This window comes from Pogona vitticeps, chromosome 5 (genome assembly GCF_051106095.1).
Source record: "Pogona vitticeps strain Pit_001003342236 chromosome 5, PviZW2.1, whole genome shotgun sequence".
Taxonomy (NCBI): Eukaryota; Metazoa; Chordata; class Lepidosauria; order Squamata; family Agamidae; genus Pogona; species Pogona vitticeps.
In genome coordinates, this window is record NC_135787.1 from 117761466 (window position 1) to 117782016 (window position 20551).

The following is a 20551-nucleotide window of genomic DNA, read 5'->3' on the forward strand; positions in this document are numbered from 1 at the left end:
GGTGATGGAGGTGGAGGAATTCTTGATACTGGGAGTTGTTTGATGTCAGGTGGGTGGGGTCCTTTGTAGGTGCTGGTGACCTGGAGAGATGTATGATGTTGAGAGTACCTGGAAGAGTGCTTAGCTTGTTTGGGTTGTGGTTGAGAATCTGCTACCGGGAGAGTGGTTTGAGAGCTGATTTCATAGGGATTGATGTGTGGCAAGTCAATGTTGGAAATGCTGTGGATGAATGATGTCGAGGTCGTGGCAGTGAAGGTGATATGGAAGGCGAATATCAGGGTGGATAAGGATATCTCACCCTCTTTGGTTTGTCATAAAAGACATGCTCTGTCAGGTCTTCATGATAGTAGGGGTCATAGTGGTGGTACTGATCCCCATGGTCATCTCTAGTTCAGTATCGAGATGGTTCATGATAATAGTAAAATTCCCTGCATAAAGGGGCATATTGGATTGGAGAAAGGTATCGTCTCTTCGACAACGCTTGCAGGGAGATTGATGAGATGACTCCAAGCCAGAGACCTGAATAGGTATTGCCAGCCCTGATGATCTAGGGCTTGAATGGGCCGAGGCCGGGCTGAAATGAACATAAACCGGAGATAGGCCAGTACTCAACAAAAGGCTAGTAATGGAAGCTGCAACCTGAGCCTGTGTTAAAGTTGGGTAACCTCTATCCGAAATTGAGCCAGGGGCGTCTCTAGATGACTCCTCGAGGATCAGTGATGGGAGCACAGGTTGAGATGGATCTATCTGAGTCAATTTCATAGGTTTCTTAGTTTTCTTAGGTTTAGCCTTATCCTTTTTCTTATAAAAGCCATCAGGATGGGTTGGAGTTTTTGATGTGGACATCGAGCTCGATTTTGAAGCGGATTTCGAAAGGCCTTTTTGTCGAGGTGACGGAGTTGTTGGGCTCGATATTGGGCAATGAGTTTCTCGATGCTCTGGACACAGAGTTGGAAAGGTTGGCAGATTCATGGGGGCCGGATTGAGAGACTTTCCCCAAATTTATGAACAAAGCCTTTGCAGGTGTAGTTTTAGAGCAGGCCCTGTAAGGTTTTTGCACTCGGGGGCAGGAGTGTGTTTGGTGTTGTTCCCCTAAGCAAAAAAAAAAAAAAAAAGGAATGGTCATGACCGTTGGTAAGCGGGATTTTATTTGTGCAAAGCACGCACCACTTGAAGGCCTTGGGGGGCCATAAAAGGTAGGGGGAAAAGGGAGGGAAAGTGGCGATGCGGGGGAAGAGAAAAACGACTGAGGTAAATTCAAAAAAGAAACTGATAATTTACAGGGGAACGTCCAACAAAAGATATTTAAAAGATAAAAAATAGAAAATGAAAGAAATGATTAAAAACAGTCAGTGAATGATCTCAGTAATTGCTCTAGCGTCCCGAAAGAGGTCCAACTGAAGCAGTGGCAAAAAGGAACTGAGGGGACCTTTGGAGGGCAGAGCATGCGCTCTGCAGGAGAACATCCTACTAATCACCTATCTTTAAGCTGTGACTGACACTGAAAATACATGGATATACAGTCATGAGAAAAAGAAAGTACATCCTCTTTGAAGTTTATGGTTTGACGTATCAGGACATAATAAAAATAATCTGATCCTTCGCAGGGCTGAAAATTAGATGAACAAGCACACATGACATATTACACCATGTCATGAGTTATTTAACAAAAAACAAAAAAGTCAAAATGGAGAAGCCATGTGTAAAAAACTAAGTATACATTATGATTCAATAACTTGCAGAACCACCTTTAGCAGCAATAACTTGAAGTAATCATTTTCTTTATGACTTTATTAATCTCTCACATCATTGTGGAGGAATTTTAGCCCACTCTTCTTTACAATGTTGCTTCAGTTAAATTGAGGTTTGCGGGCATTTATTTATGCACAGTTCTCTTAAGGTCCCACCACAGCATTTCAGTTGGGTTGAGGTTTGGACTTTGGTCCATTGCAACACCTTGATTCTTTTCTTTTTCAGTCATTTTGTTGTAGATTTGCTGATATGCTTGGCATCATTGTCCTCTTGCATGACCCAATTTTGGCCAAGCTTTAGCTGTTGGATAGATGGCCTCACATTTGACTCTAGAATACTTTAGTATACAGAGGGCTTCATGGTAGACTCAATGACTGCAAGGTACCCAGATCCAGCAGATGCAAAACAAGGGCAAATCATCACCCCTCCACCACTGTGCTTGACAGTTGGTATGATGTGTTTGTGCTGATATGCTGTGTAGGTTTTCACCAAGCATGGTGCTGTGTATTATGGCCAAACATCTCCACTTTGGTCTTGTCTGTCAAAAGGATACAGTTCCAGAAGTCTTCTGGTTTACCCAGATGTAACTTTGCAAATCTAAGCTGTGCTGCCATGTTATTTTTAGAGAGAGGCTTTCTCCTGGCAACCCTTCCAAACCAACCATATGTTCAGTCTTTTTTCTAACTGTACTGTCATGACACACTGTAATATGTAATGTGTTGTTGTTAATCTGAGCTTGTATTTATCTAATTTTCAGACCTGCCAAGGACCAGATTATGTTTCTTATGTCCTGTTAACGTAAAACCATAGAATTCAAATAAGTGTCTTTTCTTTTCAATATGACTACTACTGCATTACCAAGACTGATATATTCACAGCCTTTCTACTACCCTGATTCCTACATTCAATAGCAAATATAGCCCAGCAGTACCCAAGGAAGAAATGAACTTGAGCTTCTGAAACAGTTGCTTATCATGTCATACAGAACACCTCTCATGAAACTTACTTTCTTTTGCAGAAGAAGTGTAATGTTTTCAACTAGTAGGTAACAGAGACTTTTTTTTAATGCCAAGCCTTATCCCAAGGCTGCATATTGTCCCCCTGCTTATTATATGCAGAATACATCATGCGAAAGGCCGGACTGGAGGAATCCCAAACCGGAATTAAGACTGCCGGAAGAAATATCAACAACCTCCGATATGCAGATGATACCACTCTGATGGCAGAAAGTGAGGAGGAATTAAGGAACCTTGTAATGAGGGTGAAAGAGGAGAGTGCAAAAAACGGTCTGAAGCTCAGCATCAAAAAAACTAAGATCATGGCCACTGGTCCCATCACCTCTGGCAAATCAAAGGGGAAGATATGGAGGCAGTGACAGATTTCACTTTCTTGGGCTCCATGATCACTGCAGATGGTGACAGTAGCCCCGAAATTAAAAGATGCCTGCTTCTTGGGAGGAAAGCAATAACAAACCTTGATAGCATCTTAAAAAGCAGAGACATCACCTTGCCAACAAAAGTCCGAAAAGTCAAAGCTATGGTACGGAAGTGTGAGCTGGACCATAAAGAAAGCTGACCACCGAAGAACTGATGCTTTTGAATTGTGGTGCTGGAGGAGGCTCTTAGGAGTCCCCTGGACTGCAAGGAGAACAAACCTATCCATTCTAAAGGAAATCAACCCTGAGTGCTCACTGGAAGGACAGATCCTGAAGCTGAGGCGCCAATACTTTGGCCATCTCATGAGAAGAGAAGACTCCCTGGAAAAGACGCTGATGTTGAGAAAGTGTGAAGTCAGGAGGAGAAGGGGATGACAAAGGATGAGATGGTTGGACAGTGTCATCGAAGCAACCAACATGAATTTGACCCAACTCCGGGAGGCAGTAGAAGACAGAAGGGCCTGGCGTGCTCTGGTCCATGAGGTCACGAAGAGTCGGACACGACTAAACGACTAAACAACAACTTATCCCATGACTGCTAAGTCTGCTCTGGAATAATTAAACTGGGACTATAAAATTTGATATCAAAACATTTTGGCCAAAATCCTGTCACTTAGTGTAGTAAATTGCACAAGAGCAGGCTCACTGAATCAATGGGGATAATGTGAGTCAGTGCCTCCATGAGTTCCGCTGACTCAGAAGAGCCTGCTCTAAATTGAACTTACTATGCTAAAGTGCTATCCAATGCTTTTTAATTGTCTCAAAGAAATACAAAAGACTTTGCAAACGAAACAGTGATTTCTTTTTGAGCAAAGCTTTGTATGTATTCCTTCATATACACCATAATTCTGTCCTTCTCCATACTTTCCTCCAGTCTGTCCAGGATAGACACTAAGCTAAATGACATACTGCTTCTTAGAATTCCTGGAGAGAACTATCAACATTACTATTACCAGCCTCACAACCCTGGGATGGTGTAAGTTTCTGGTCCAAACAAAGAAACTTTACTGTGTGAAATTTCATATACAACAACAGGTTTTCTAATTTTAAAAATATATTCTTGTCAAGAGAAACTGCAAAGAATATACAGCCAAGAAGGGGAAATAACTCTGTATCACATAACTACTGGTTTAATTTTAGCACTGCAAAGAATTTGCATATACAGTCTCTCCTCTACATTCATTGACTTAAATGTGTGGGAATTAATAATCCAGCACATTCATGGAACTGGTTTTTCTTACTTCTTGAATAAATTAAGAAGTTGAAGAAAAGGCTTCTCTTTCGCATATTATGAGAGACAAATGGCTGTATCATTACTGTTCTTGGGCCTAAAAAAATCATTACTCAAATTCTTCTAAATAATAATATATAGCAATATAAATGAATAGATTAAAATATGTGTTCACATCAGAACTACAGGAAGCAAAGGACATTCGTGCCTGATTATTTTTGCAAGAGAAAATTGCCAGTAGCAGAGAAACAGGTAGCTGGAGAATGCCACATACTATATGAAGACATACAGTATTCTCGTACTTATATATAATACCGACTAGTCAATTCACATGAGAGCCAATCTTTTTCATTTTTCCTTGTGCTTCCAGTTTTGCTTTGTTTTATTTTTGTTTTGTTTTTAGCATGCTGGTCCTTTCACTTAACATAAAAGGGAAAACCCCTTTTGGGTTATTCAATTTTAAGAGTCTCACTCATGATTCCAATCCAAATTAAAGCCTACAGAACACGTGAAAACCAATCCGAAAGAGCAGAGAGAAAAAGCAACAGAGAATCAATCCTAAAGCAGGCAACAGTACATGGGATATAAACAATTATCATCAGATCTGTGCAGGCACTAGCTTGTACTATCATATTCACATAGCCCAGCAGCAGACTGGTAGTCACACTGACCCATATACCACCACAAAAGTAAACAAAAGAGTCCTGCAAAATCTCCACCAAAAGCTAAACCTTCAACAGAATAAATACACAGCAAATAAATACACAGAAAAAATCAAACAGAGAAAGCATCCAAACCAACAAAGAAAAAAATAGCAAAAATTAAAAATTTTACCCTCTCTAAAAAACAAGTAAAGCAAGCAACCGAAGGTTTTTTTTTTTAAAAAAAGCTTCCCTCAAATAAAAGTACTAGAACATGGGGAGGTTTCTCTCTCCAATCACTTGACACCTTTTGTTCCTGAGTCCATTAGGCAGGCAGCAGCAAAAATAATTAAAATAAATTGGGGAGGGGGGGGAGAATCCCCCAAATAAACAAGAAGTAGAAAAAAAGAAGATCCCAGACAGAAGCACTGAGGCAGGCACATAGGCAACACAACAAGATAGGGTGAATTAAGAACTCAGCAGAACACAGCAATCCTACCCACAAGAATAACTGAAGCCAAAAGGGAATCCTCATCACTGGGTCCCAGGTCCTTCTGCAGATTCAGAGTCTCTCACTCTTCCTCCCCACAACAACGGCTGCTGCAAACACCACAAGGGTCACAACACCATGCTTTACAATAGCCTTCACCATACTACTGGATGAAAAATTCATCAATTTGACATACAAAGGTAAAAGAAAAGTTAAACTAAAGAAAAAATATGAAAAACAAAATGTTTGTGCATCCTCTTTCTTTAATATGATTCATAGGTATTTTAGAAGTGTTTCTTTAGGATTTAAGAAAGAGAGAAAAAGAGGTTACCTACCTGTAACCATAGTTCTTTGAGTGGTCCTCTGTGAATTCACACATATGAGTCTTGTCTGTGCCTGCACTGACGTTCTTGGAAGATTCTAGCGCTAAAAGTAACAATTTTATGATGTGATTCCCCCACAAGGTACATGCTCCTCCCACCCACCAGTCCTCTCAGTTTCCAAAATTTATCTGCTGGGCAAGGAATTATGCAATAATTAAATTAAAATACCCGTGATGGACAGAGGGGAGGATGGGCGGGTACTGTGAATTCCCAGAAGGCCACTCGAAGAACTATGGTTACAGGTAGGTAACCTCTTTTTCTTCTTTGTGGCCTCTGTGAATGCACACATATGGGTGACTAGCAAGTTTCACTTATTGGTAGGTGGGATGTCACAGTAGGAGAGATGTCAGCACAGTTCTGCTGAATGAAGCATCACGACACGCTCTGACATCTAGTCGATAGTGCTTCACAACTTGGGGCTGTAGGCAGTCCAAAGGGGAGGGAACAGAATTGGTACACAGGGTTGTTGAAGCGGAACCTGAGGTATTTTTGATGGGAAGGACGTATTGAGATATGGAAGTAGGTGTCCCGTAAGTCAATTATGATAAACCAGTCTCCCTGTGAAAGCAAGGTGATAATAGTGTCCAGTGTAAGCATTCAGAATTTATGGGGTTGAATGAAATTATTAAGATGTCTCAAATCGAGAACAGAACGGAGTCCTCTGTCCTTCTTTGGGACCGTGAAGTATTTTGAATAGAAGCCACAGTAGCAATGAATGGATGAGATTGGAATAATAGCATGTTTGGATAGGAGAGTAGAGACTTCCTCTTGGAGAGTGGAAGAGAATGGTGTAGAGCGGATAAACCCCAAGGGAGGCAGATGGAGACCTTTGGGTAGAGTGGGCGGCATATAAATAAATAAATAAATAAATAAATAAATAAATAAATAAATAAATAAATAAATAAATAAATAAATAAATAAATAAATAAATAAATAAATAAAAATAGTCAAATTCAATCATGTAACCATGGGCAATGATGGAAAGAACCCATTTATCATTTGTAATAGTATGCCAGTGATGGAGAAAAGGTGCCAATCTAGTTTGAAAGGGGGCTTGAAAGAACGGAAGGGGGCAAAAATTTTGAGATGTTTCATTAATATGGCTTACCCTTCCTTTGCCCCTTGCGAAAGGGTTGACATTGGCGTGGCTGGCCCGGGGAACGAAAGGATGGCATCAGCGGTTGTGGATTTGTGGGAGACCTCTCCAATTGCTGAGAAAGATATTGTCTGAATGGATGGAATTGCTGGAACTGATATTGTGGGTAAGGCCATGGGTATGACTGGTTGGTTCGGTATTGAGATCGTTGAAATCCAGAGGATGGCTGTTATGCGTAAGATTTTCCCGTCTTATGTATCTTGTGGATGTTTTCCATGGTCTCGTCAGTTTTGAGATTGAAAAGGCCCGTACCGTCAAAACGGAGCTCTTCGATTCATGTCTTAGTTTCATCCGACATCGTGGAAGAATGTAGCCAGGCATGGAGTCGAATGGAGATAGAAGAGACTAAAACCTAGACATGCTTCTGCTGCATGTCTAGCCACAATTCTCTGGTGCTTAGCAAAGGCTATAGTTTCGGAATGAGTGTTGAGTAAGCTGGTTTTTATAGATTCTGGTGCTGATTCAAGAAGGCGTAGAACCTTGTTTTAGAGGTAGCGCTGATATGCCCCCATTGCAGCTTGATAATTAATATTTCTCAATAAGAATGATTGCAGAGAATAGATCCTTCTGCCCAGGACGTCTATTTTCCTTCCCTCTTTATTCATAGGAGTAACTTTGGATCTATTGTGTCCACGAGATTGGCTGAACTCCACTATGATTGAATTAGGTAGGGGATGCTTGTTGAGAAATTCGATGTTGGCACCATGAGTCTTGTAAAGGTTGTCAGTCCTTTGCAAAATTTGCATTGTGGACGGAGGTTTATCCCAGGTTTCTTTGATGAGTTTCAGCACAGATTTATTGAAAGTCAAGTTGAGTGGGGAGGCATCTCTCTTGGTTGATGTCGTCAAATACCAGGTCCGCCTCTGGTGACGGTGGTTCTTCAGTATTCAGTTGTAGTGCTCTAGCCAGTCTGGATATAACCTGGGAGTATGAAGAGAAATCCTCTGAGGGGGAGGACGGATGATTATCTTTCATGTCATCAGGAGGGGTAGGGAGGTCCAGAGATGAATGGGAAGGAAACTCGGAGTGATCCTCCTCAGATGAGGAGGATGAGTTCGGCGATGATGGATAGCCTGGGTCGGGAAAGGGAGGAAGAGGGTCATGGCACCGAGGCTCGTGAGTTTCTGCAGGCTCCAAAAGGTTTTGAGTAATGTGTAATGATTGAGACAGGATTGAGTGGTCGTGCTTCTTTGATCTCGATGTCGACTTAGATCGTTTAGAGGGTTGATTTGGGATCAATGTCAAAGCAGGCGGTGAGGATTTTTGAGATCAACGTTGAGTCTTTGATGAAGATGGTTGAGAGTGATCTGGCGTACAACGAGCTCATTTCTGTTGTTCGGAATGGTACCATTCGAAGTGACACTGGCATGAGGATGGGCCAAAGAACTAGTATGGCATCATGAGGAATTGGAAGTAATCTCCGTAAGGTGTCATGGGTTGTGGTGGCGTGAGATGCCTCCACTTTTCCATACGCTTTCTAGGGGAGGAAGAAGACATGTCAGGATCGGATGCTGAACTTTCAACTGGCCGCCCTGATGCAGGGTTAGAGTGGGTCAAGGCTGGGCTGGACGGAGGCACAGCCACAAAGAGGCCAATGTTCGGTGTCAAGTTCAATGCCATGGTAAAGGCTGTAAGTTGTTGAGCCTCATCTCTGTCAGAATTAAAGTTGTGGGCCTCTCTCGAAGACTCCTCTAAGATGGGTGAGGGTAGAGAGGGCTGTGGAGGGTCAATCTGAGAAGATCTGTCTCACTTAGACTTTTTTTAGGGTTGACTTAGGCTTCTTCTTCTCAGTGAGATTGTGCACCCGGGAAGATGACTTAGCAGTACAGGACGATTTCTGTTTAACAGCAGGTTTGGTTTTGTCTGCAGGCTCCTTAGGAGGTAAAACGGACACCCCTGATTCAGAAGCGGCTGTCCTGAAGCAAGCCTTTTGCCTGAAGAACTGGGGGATCTTACCGCCTCCGTAGATGGTGTAGGAGGATTCATCGCCATTTGCCAGAGATAAGATCTCAGCCTCTGCAGTCTTTGCTTCAATGCCAGCCTCATTAGATTTTTGCAGGCGCTGCAAGAATGGGTTGGGTGATTTTCGCCCAAACAGAAGAGGCACTTATCGTGGCCGTCTGAAAGAGCGATTCTGTTTGCACAAGTAATGCAGCGTTTGAAGGGTGCCGGAGAGGCCATAAGAAAGAAGAGTAGAGTAAGGAGATGCCAATTGGGGGGGGGGGGAATAAAAAAGGCGGGAAGGTGAAAACGCAGCAAAATGAAGGAGGCTAACTGATTAGTAATTAAGGAATAAGAAAAGATTAATTAAGAGAAGAAATATTCTCAAAAAGGAGTTTAAGGCTAGCTCAGTCTTTCCAGAGAACTGTACAGCTCAGCGGAAAAAAGGAACTGAGAGGAGCGGTGGGCGGGAGAAGCATGTACCTCATGGGGGAATCACAGCATAAAATTGTTACTTTTAGCTCTAGAATCTTCCAAGAACGTCAGTGCAGGCGCAGACGACTCCTATGTGTGCATTCACAGAGGCCATGAAGAAGAAGAAAAATTCGAAGTCTATCTTGTGTGTTTTTCTTTCATGTAAACATGACATCATGAACACACACCATCAAATGGCTACAATCTTCTTTGTCTAGCAAGTGAATCAACTTTGTGTCCAGGGCTAATAGCTATAACCTCATAGACCATGAGCCATCCATCAAAATGCTTCTGTTATGGTAATATCTACCAATAGCTACTGTGTTTTCCTGAAAATAAGACAGGGTCTCATATGAATTTTTGCTCCAAAAATGTACTATGGCTTATTTTCAGGGAATGTTTTAATTTTTTTCATATATAACAATCCACATTTATTTATGTTCAGTCATGTCATCGTCTTCTGGTTGCTGAACAATGCTGTACAATGGTGAAGGGTGGGGTTTCACTTAACTAGGGCTTATTTTTGAGGTAGGACTTATATTATGAGCATCCTGAAAAATCATACTAGGGCTTATTTTCAGGTTAGGTCTTATTTTCAGGGAAACTGTATCATTTTATTACTTTCATCATACTTTGCATACACTGAACATTAAAGTGGAACACTTCCTTATTAACATAAGGGAAAGGTAAAGGTAAAGGTTCCCCTTGACAATTTTTTTTGTCCAGTCATGTTCGACTCTAGGGGGCAGTGCTCATCCCCATTTCCAAGCCATAGAGCCAGCGTTTTGTCTGAAGATAACCTTCCATGGTCACGTGGCCAGTGCGACTTAGACACAGAATGCTGTTACCTTCCCACCGAGGTGGTCCCTATTTATCTACTTGCATTTGCATGCTTTCGAACTGCTAGGTTGGCGGGAGCTGGGACAAGCGACGGGCGCTCACTCCGTCGCATGGATTCGATCTTACGACTGCTTGGTCTTTTGACCCTGCAGCACAGGCTTCTGCGGTTTAGCCCGCAGCGCCACCACGTAAGACTAATAGTTACTTTATTGTTATGCGCTATCAAGTAACTTTTGATTTAATGTGACTCCATTGCCACCCCCTAGTGAGTGTACACACCTGAATCAGAATTTGAATGCAGGTCTCCTGAGTTCTGGTCTGACACTCTATCCACTAAACCATACTTGCTTGCACACATCACACTGACTCTTGTGCTCTTTTGCAAGAATGTATTTGAATTGAGAGATAAGCATTACCTTTGCTAATTCATCAATGAAGCACATATGTGTAACAGGATCTCTTTTTTTGGACAAGACTTTCTGCAGATGTTGCACCTGAAAAGGAAAAATGTTGGGTTAGGTCTGACTTCTTTGTACATTTCACAATGGTCCCCGCAAGATGCCAAGGACACTGAGATGACCAAGTACCTGTCCACAGGCTGCACAGATTTGATCCATCAATTTTTCCATATTAGTCCATAAAGCTGCTCTGAAGGCTGCAGTATTTCCAGGTGTTGGCATTGCTGCTCGCCCAGGACCACCTAAACATGTTGTAACAATAAACAACACAATAGTTTTAGACACACCACAAATGTGATAGCAACATTCATAAGTGTTAATGACTGAGATTTAAAATTTGAACTATTGTAATAGCTCTATACAGTCAGCAAAAAACAAGACCTGGAGCTGATTATGGCTCTGATCATCAGCTTCTTATAGCAAAACTCAAGCTTAAACTGAAGAAAGTAGGAAAAACCACTGGGCTAGTCAGGTATAACTGAAATCAAATCCCTTATGAATACATACTGGAAGTGAAGAACAGATTTAAGGAACTAGATTTGGTGGTCGGAGTACCTGAAGAACTATGGATGGAGACCCGTAACATTATACAGGAAGCAGCAACAAAAACCATCCCAAAGAAAAGGAAATGCAAGAAAGCAAAGTGGCTGTCCAACGAGGCCTTACAAATAGCAGAGAAGAGAAGGGAAACAAAATGCAAGGCAGATAGGGAAAGTTACAGAAAATTGAATGCAGACTTCCAATGAATAGCAAGGAGAGACAAGAAGGCCTTCTTAAATGAACAATGCAAAGATATAGAGGAAAATAATAGAAAAGGAAAAACCAGAGATCTGTTCAGGAAAATTGGATATATTAAAGGAACATTTTGTGCAAAGATGAACATGATAAAGGACAAAAATGGGAGGGACCTAACAGAAGCAGAAGACATCAAGAAGAGGTGGCAAGAATACACAGAGGAATTGTACCAGAAAGATTTGGATTTCCCGGGCAACCCAGATAGTGTGGTTGCAGACCTTGAGCCAGACATCCTGGAGAGTGAAGTCAAGTGGGCCTTAGAAAGCATTGCTAACAACAAGGCCAGTGGAGGTGATGGCATTCCAGTGGAACTATTTAAAATCTTAAAAGATGGCGCTATTAAGGTGCTACACTCAATATGCCAGCAAGTTTGGAAAACTCAGCAGTAGCCAGAGGACTGGAAAAGATCAGTCTACATCCCAGTCCCAAAGAAGGGCAGTGCCAAAGAATGCTCCAACTACTGTACAATTTCACTAATTTCATACGCCAGCAAAGTTATGCTCAAATTCCTCCAAGGTAGGCTTCAGCAGTATGTGTACCGAGAACTCACAGAAGTACAAGCTGGATTTCGAAGGGGCAGAGGAACCAGAGACCAAATTGCTAACATGCGCTGGATTATGGAGAAAGCCAGAAAGTTCCAGAGAAACATCTACTTCTGCTTCATTGACTATGCAAAAGCCTTTGACTGTGTAGACCACAGCAAACTATGGCAAGTCCTTAAAGAAATGAGAGAGCCTGACCACCTTATCTATCTCCTGAGAAATCTCTATGTGGAACTAGCACTAGCACTTTCTAAAATCTCTTTAGCTAGAAAATGAGACTTAACTCTGAGGAAAAACTGCTCTGTTAGTTACAATGCTACACCAGCTGTTGACATTATTTGAAATCCTGGATAGAAAGAGACCATCATGCTGGAAATATTAAGTACAATCCATTTGAGCTAAGAATGAGTTGGCAATGGGCCAACTCATTTACCTCAATATGACTTTTCCACTTTGCCGCTTGCAGTATCATCACATAAAAAGAAAACAGCTTACCGAACAGTAAAGGGTGATGAAGACTAATATGAGCACACTAAACTGTGTTATACCCCATTTATGGGGTTATTATGTCAAATTACCAGGCACTGTTCATCTAATGCAGACAAAAGCAGCACAGTACCTCTAACCATCGTCTGAGAGGGCTGAGTCAAAACCTTAATATCCAAGGCATTAATGATGTTTTCCTCCAGGGAAGTGCAGTATCCATCCACAACATTAGTGACCGTGCCTTTCAGTGTTCCAAGATTATAGAATGCTTGAAGAGCAGTACCAACTTGAGTAGGGTTCTAGACATAGAAGCAAAAGGAAACAGGATGGAAAAAAAGTCAGTAAGTTTTAACTTCCAAAAAGTACCTTGTTCATAGGGAGAGATATTTTTATTGGCCATGATGGTTATATGTTACCACCAGTACCAGAGAAAGCATCGCCTGCACCTTGTTGGGTAGAACAAGCAAGAAGGCACTATGGCACTTATGACCTGTATGCATGTTTTTCACAGGCATGTGGCGGGTCAATATGGCAAGAGAACACTGGATTAGAGAGGCCTTCAGAATCATAAAATTGTACGGCTAGCACTTTGAAATCACCCTAAGAGTTATCTATTTCAACTCCCCCCCCCCATTTGATTTGCTCCAGACTACTTAGCATGTTCTAATTGTTCCGCTTCCTCTCATTTGTATAGCAAACTTACTAGAGTTATGCCCTGCTTGAAGACTTGTACATGACTAATCCATCTACTTCTTATCTAAATAACAAGTTAATGGAACTTCTTTAAATGTATATGCATATTATTCAATGTTATTAAATTATTACATGTGCATATTATCAAACTTCAGTATACAGAAAAAGTGTCTTTTTGAGATTTTCAGGACACCTCACCATATAATAAATAAAGGGTTGGATCCAGATTGTTTGCTGAACTTGAGTCCCATGGAAATTGGTATCACAAATTAGCTATGATTAATTATATCCCACTGATTCCAATGGGGAACTAAGTAGAGATATTTTGGCCTAGGTGGAGGAAGACAGAAAAAGATAAGATATTTAAAAGGGTTAATCCTTCATGTGCCCTCCTGAGTCAACTTTGTTTTTTTAATTTTTCTTTAAAAAAAAAGATGTAGCCTAATCTGTTTTTTAAAGTACAGAAATCACCATTAAGAGTATAACTGAACACTTTGGTTTAGTACCACAAGTGGAACCTATAGTCCATATGCCTATATATTTACCTAAGTTGTCAGCAGTGCCTGCACTAAATTCATGTCAGTAGTGGCTATGTGAAATTCATGCATCTCCTTCTTAACATTTCAGGAATCTTTTGACATAAGAGAATTGTTACTCCCAGAAACTGTGCAAATAAATTGTTTGGACTCTGAGAATGTAACTTGGATGGGAAACTTACTTTATAAGACACATTAAAACATTATTTCATGAATCTCATCTCACCAACATAGTAGGAGCCACAAGGTCAGAAAGGAACTGTACAAAGTAGACTGTTTTTACAGATTCATTGTTCTAAGATTGCTTTATCTTCTCAAAGTGACAATACGCTGACCTTGTCAGAGAAAGAGAGGTTACTTACCTGTAACTTTGGTTCTTCGAGTGATCCTCTGTGAATTCACACGAATGGGTATAGTCTGAGCATGCGCAGAGGCCTCAGAATATTCTGGAGCTAAAAAAGCCTTTAGGACCTCCCACCAAGCCCTCGTGGTCCGCCTACCCTAGCGGTTACCTCAGTTCCCAAATTCCGCTGCTGCTGTAAGAGAGATAGCCGTGACAGAAAGAGGGGAGGACGGGCAGGAAATGTGAATTCACAGAGGACCACTCGAAGAGTAACCAAAGTTACAGGGAAGTAACCTCTCTTTCTTCTTCATGGCCTATACGAATGAACACTAATGGGTGATTAGCAAGCTTACCTCTGAATGGTGGAGGGACCTCAAGGCAAAACAGCAGAGAGGATTGCACGTCCAAACTGAGCATCTTCCTTAGTGCGGACATCAAACCGGTAGTGGGACACAAACATAGAAGGCGTGGACCAGGTAGCCGCCTTGCAAACATCTTGTAGAGAAACACCACGCAGGAATGCTGTGGATGTAGCCACCACTCTGGTAGAGTGAGTTTTAACAGAACCTGGAAGGGGCTTGTGAGCTAGTTCATAAGCCAAACGAATGGTCTGCACAATCCATCTCAATATGGTCTGAGGGGAGACCTGTTGTCCTCTGTGTAGCAGGTGAGGTGAAATGAACAGACGTGTGGACTGTCGAAAGGATGCTGTGCATTGAACATAATACGATAAAGCCCTGCGAACATCCAGCAGGTGCAAAGACCTTTCAGCAGGAGAGGACGGTTGAGGAAAAAAGGTAGGCAGGATAATAGGCTGTCGAACATGAAAGCTAGAACAAACTTTGGGAAGTAATGAAATATCTGGGTTAAGTGTCACCTTGTCTGAGGAAAACTGCAAAAAGGGTGGATCAACTCGCAATGCAGCAAGTTCAGAGGCCATTCGGGCCAAAGTGATGGCTACCAAGAACAGTACCTTAAAAGTAAGTAAACGCTCCGAAACTGTGGCAAGTGGCTCAAACGGAGGTCTTGTGAGACGATTCAGAACCGTATGGAGGGACCACTGGGGAGTAGGCAATACCTGTGGGCGGGTGTAGGTGTGCCACTCCACATAGGAATTGTTTAACGGGTGTCGAAAAAGCAGGGCAGCTTCAGAATCAGGAGGCTGATGTGTGACTATCGCCAAAAGATACACCTTGAGGGTGGAATGTGCTAGGTTGTTATTGAGTAGGTAGGAGAGAAACTCTAGGACGGCCTCCAGTGAAGTTGGAAAGGTAGGGAGATTTTTAGCAGTCATAAATCTTTCAAAAGCGAGCCACTTATGTTTATACAAGGCTTTAGTGGATCGCTTCCAGCAATGGGCAAGAACGGTGTCTACTAAGGCAGAATTCTCCATGCAGTGAGATGCAGAGAAGGAACATCTGGATGGTATGTGTCTCCATTGTGCTGGGTGAGGAGATGTGGAAGGGAGGGGAGTCTCATCGAGTCTGCAGCTAGTGTTGTCAACATTGTGAACCACGGTTGGCGCGGCCAGCAAGGCACAACAAGAATGACATTTGCCTTGTTGTGATGAATCTTTACAATGGTCTGTAGCAACAGAGGAAAAGGTGGAAACATGTAGAAGAGATGTTTGGTCCATGGGACCATGAGGGCATCGCCCTGTGATTTGACTCCCACACCTGCTCTCGAGAAGTAGACCGGACATTTGGTGTTGAACTGTGTGGCGAAAGCATCCACTGTCAGATGCCTCCATCTCCTGCAGATGTGAAGAAATACAGCCTGATCCAGTGTCCACTTGCGCATGGTTGCAGTTGTCCTGCTGAGACAGTCCGCCCACACATTTTCGTGAGTGGAAATGTGGATCGCCGATGGGAAGATGTGGATCTCCAGACACCACTCCCATAACTGGACCGCTAGGTATAGGAGAGGAGGCGAGTGTCGCCCTGTTTGTTCACGTAGAACGTGGCTGCTGTATTGTCCGTGACAATTTGAACTGCTGTGCCTCTGATGATGGGAAGAAATGCACGGCAGGCTTTGAAAATCGCCAGACGCTCCAGATTGTTTATGTGGAGCTTCTGTTCCGTTGTTGACCAGGGAACCCGGGGGAAACTTGCAGTCGCATCTTGGGAGAGTCGATCAAGGGGTTGAACAGAGACAGAAAACATGCCTGAAGGGATCTCATATTGAGTCTGGCATGCGGTATTACGGAAGTGGTGGAGGCCATGAGGCCTAGTAGTTTCTGAGTCCGACGAGCCGTGACAAAGCACAGGGGTATAAAGTGTTGGATTAGAGCGCCTATCTTGACCACACGGTCTTTTGGGAGAAAGGCTTTTTGCTTTTTGCAGACCTTCAAGGATATTGTCCATCTTTGGATCAAATAAACCAGTACCGTCGAAATGTACCGTATTTGCCGGTGTATAAGGTGACTGGGTGTATAAGACCACCCCCCAACATTCCCACTCAGAATGTAGAATTTGTTATATACTTGCTGTATAAGACTACCCCCTCTTCCGCATGCGTGATTCTGCTTTGGCTGCATCATGGGGAGAGTTCCTTTTGCCCCTTTTGGTTCCTTTTTGGAGAGAGCCAGGGTTTGCTGGAAGAAGGAACATCAGAGAGGCGGCAGCCATTTTGGAGAGGCGGCAGCCATTTTGAGAGGCAGCAGCCATGTGGTCGCATCTCAAAATGGCTGCCTCCTCTCTGCTGTTCCCAACAGTCAGCTGTTCGGTGCTAGAGTCAGGCTGTTCCCAGGCTAGGAGCGGGGCTCTACTCCGTCTTACTACCAGGTAAGTGACTTTGCTGGGAGAGACGGAAGGTTTGCTGGACATGCACCCGGCATACAAGACGACCCCCTCCATTTGGAGGCATGTTTTTCAGGGCCAAAAAGTCATCTTGTACGACGGCAAATATGGTAAGTCTAGTATCCTAGTCTTGGAGTCATCATTAATGTTCACTGATTGGAGCCATGCGTGACGTCTGATTGCCACCCCAGTCATAAGACTTCTAGATGCCTCAATAATGTGTCTGGCACTCACTCTCTCCTGTCTAGCCAGAGCCATAGCCTCCTGATGTAGTGACAGACCTCTAGGCTTAAGTTCTGCAGGCACCGCCTATAAGGATGGTAGGGCACGATTCCAAAGGTGCTTATGATAACTGCCCATTGCGGCCATGTAATTTGCAGTCCTGAGGGTGAAGGTTGCGAGGGAATATGCTCTCTGGCCAAGGATATCCATTCTCCTACCCTTGTTATTAGGGGCAGCGTTAGAGCCCGATCTTGATTTTGTTTTGAGTCACATCAACAATTATTGAATTAGGTGGAGGATGTTTGGTGAGAAGGTTCAGCGCAGTACCGTGGATTCTGTAAAGATTTTCCACCTGATGCGACATTTGAGCAAGGTTTGTCCCAGGACTGTTTGATGAGGTGTAGCAATGATGGAATGAAGGCTAAACTGAGAGGAGGATTTTGATCTTCATCTATATTCTCATAAACTTTGTCTGTTGGGATCTGAGGCGGTTGGTGGACTGACAGATCCAGCGCTGCAACTATATGCTGAATCATATTGGAATAAGAAGCAAAGTCAGCTGCTGGTGAAGTGGGATTATTGTCATCAATGTCAGAGTCCGGAGTATTGGCATTAGGTAGGGACTCATGGATAGGAGAGTCTGAAGCATCGGATTCAGACACAGCACAGTCAAATGGAGAGGTAGGGAATGGAGAATCATTGCTTGAATCATGTGCCGGTTTAATGGGTTGAGGAGTTGACGACAATCTCTTTTTCTTCCATCTGGTACTGTGCATGGTACCAGAGGCACCAGAGTGAACGGACAAATCTGAGTCCTGTGAAGGAGAGTGGCGGTGATGTTGCTTAGTGGACTTCTGGCTTCCCTCATGAAGTTTGCAGAATTTCTGTGGGAGCACGGTACTGGTGGACCCGGTACCATTAGTTGTAGGAGCACAGTCTCAACGTTTTGTTGGCTTGGCGCGTTTATCGTCCGCCGGTACCGGTTGGGAATCTAATTTCGTTGACTTTGGTATCGACAAACTGTGCAAGGGTCGGTCCTGTGTATGTCCTCTATCTCCAGGTGCCGGTACTGTGGCAGAAGAGGAATCATACTCAAAGGAGCTGGTATCTGAGGAGGACGAAGAGGAAGATGACTCTGAATCCGAGGAGCCGAATCCGTAAAGCATACGGGGGGGCGTACCATTTTTCCACTTGCTTGCACTAGCGCATGAACTGCTTCTGGCTGTATGGCACTGGCAGCTAATCATCGGAGCATCCTCGGTGTTTCTTATGTTTGGGGTGATGTTTTTGAACCCCAGATTTGTTGGAGACCTTCAGTCTTGAATGTTTAGAAGACCGGGAAATCTCCTACAGCTGGTACCAGGGGTTTGGTCTTGTCCTTTTTCCTCTTTGCTGTCCCAACAAGATCTGGCAAATGCGGCGAAGCGGAGCCTGGCTCTGAAAGCACAGGCAACGGTGATCGCGGGCTCATTGGTACCGAAGACTCTCGGGATGGAATCTCAACCAATACTGGAGTAGGAGGTACCGGGAGCACTGGAGAGGTTTGGTTAGCACAAGCCAAAGAAGCAGAGTTCTTAGAATGGTCGGTCTGAGACGGGGATAGAACAGACGAAGACTGAGACGCTGTTTGGTGGAGGGGAAGCCGGCTTTTTAAATTTTTTTTATTGGATTTGGAGGGCTTGAGTTTGGGAAACTGAACATGCATCTCTGCCAATGAAGTAGCAGTTTTGGTAGGCAATAGAGCGTTCCTTTCGGGAGGCTGGAGGGACTTCTCCCACAATGAGGCACACAAATGGAGGTCTCTAAGTTTCAGTGCCTGCTTGGTAAAACTTTTACAATGAGGGCAGGATTGAGGGAGATGAGTCTCGCCCAAGCAGAAAAGACAGAGCTGGTGACCATCCGTTGAGGGAATTGTCTTATGACAGGAAACACAGCTCTTAAAGGAGACTTTTGGGGCCATAAAAAAGGTGGGAAGGGGAAAGGAAAAACTAACACTACGAACGGGATTAACTAACAATCTTTTTTGTTTGTTTTAAACAGAGGGGAAATATACAGATTTTAGAGAAGATCCGAGGATCGCTGAATGAAAAAATTCCAGTTCTCGCACAAAGAGCTCCAAGAGAGACCTGCTGCAGCAGCGGAAGAAATGGAACTGAAGTAACCGCTAGGGAGGGCGGACCATGAGAGCTTGGGGGGAAGTCCTAAAGGCTTTTTTAGCTCCAAAATATTCCGAGGCCTCTGCGCATCCGCAGACTATACCCATTAGTGTGCATTCACAGAGGCCATGAAGAAGAAGGAGTTCCTGTCACTCTGTACGGAACAGTTTTCATTCCCTGGACTTGGGAAGGTGCTTACTGTCTTCCATTACTGCTAGCCACTTTCAGTGTTGGTAGGCAAAGGAATAAAAACCCTATAAGGTGCTCAGGTTATGGTTTCCCCTCTGCCATGGGAGGGAGGACTGGGTGACTGAGTGAGTGTTTCTCTGTTTCCTTTTAGTACACTATATTGTGCTGCATCTGTGTCATCCATTTATACAACAGATCTGCTTAGGCATCAATGGCTTTCTGTCTGTATCAGGACTAAAAAAACGGAAGTTTGTTGGGGTTCTGGCTGATCTGATTCTCAATTAGCACAGGAAATCAGCAGTATGAGTGCAACACATTTCTCCATCTGACCATTTTTGTTTGGGAACAGAATTACAAAATCCAGAATTTCCCAACCTGGATGGCTAGTTGAGACACAGCTTGTCCACTTATTCAAAAAGGGGCACCATCTTTGTAAACTTTATGTTTGTAGCTCTTAGTGTTTTAGACATCTAACTCAGAGAACCATATCCCAAGCCAGCATGGCCTGCTAAGATATAACATACTAAGTTATTTACCTATAATCCCAAAATTTATTAAATTATTCAGAAGACAACTCCCCAAAATTCCCCAGTCAGCATGGCCAATTGAAGTACAACCTATCCCATTTGTTAATCTGTGAATTTGGAACATTCTGGGGGATATTCACTTGGCTCCACCCTTCCATCATATATTCTATTTATATATATGGATATTGTCCTCAGATACACACACTAACCTCCTCAGCTACATAAGAGAATAGAATCAATGCCCTGAAGAAATGTGCACAAATCTTACATCAGAAATGACAATAAAGAGAAATCAGTTTTAGAAAATATGAATGTCCCAGTACTCTCAGTTCTGGACCTCATAGTGACTATATGTTGTTTTTTAAAGGGAATTACAAGGGAGGTTGAAGAAAGAAACAAGAGAAGTAGGCCATACGTACAAATTTCAGTGTATCTCTGGGTACTTAAAATACTACACATACGG

General features: G+C 43.1%; 1 protein-coding gene across 2 annotated transcripts in view; it reads right to left on the reverse strand.

The window, feature by feature from the left end:
• COG5 (component of oligomeric golgi complex 5) overlaps nt 1-20551 on the reverse strand; it is a 224059-nt gene that overhangs the window by 70317 nt on the left and 133191 nt on the right. For both annotated transcript variants that reach the window (XM_020813076.3, XM_078394349.1), the window contains exons 8-10: nt 12758-12923; nt 10931-11043; nt 10760-10837 (exon numbers count right to left, since the gene is read on the reverse strand). In XM_020813076.3, the coding sequence (XP_020668735.3) occupies nt 10760-10837; nt 10931-11043; nt 12758-12923 (357 nt within the window). The remainder of the gene's footprint in view (nt 1-10759; nt 10838-10930; nt 11044-12757; nt 12924-20551) is intronic.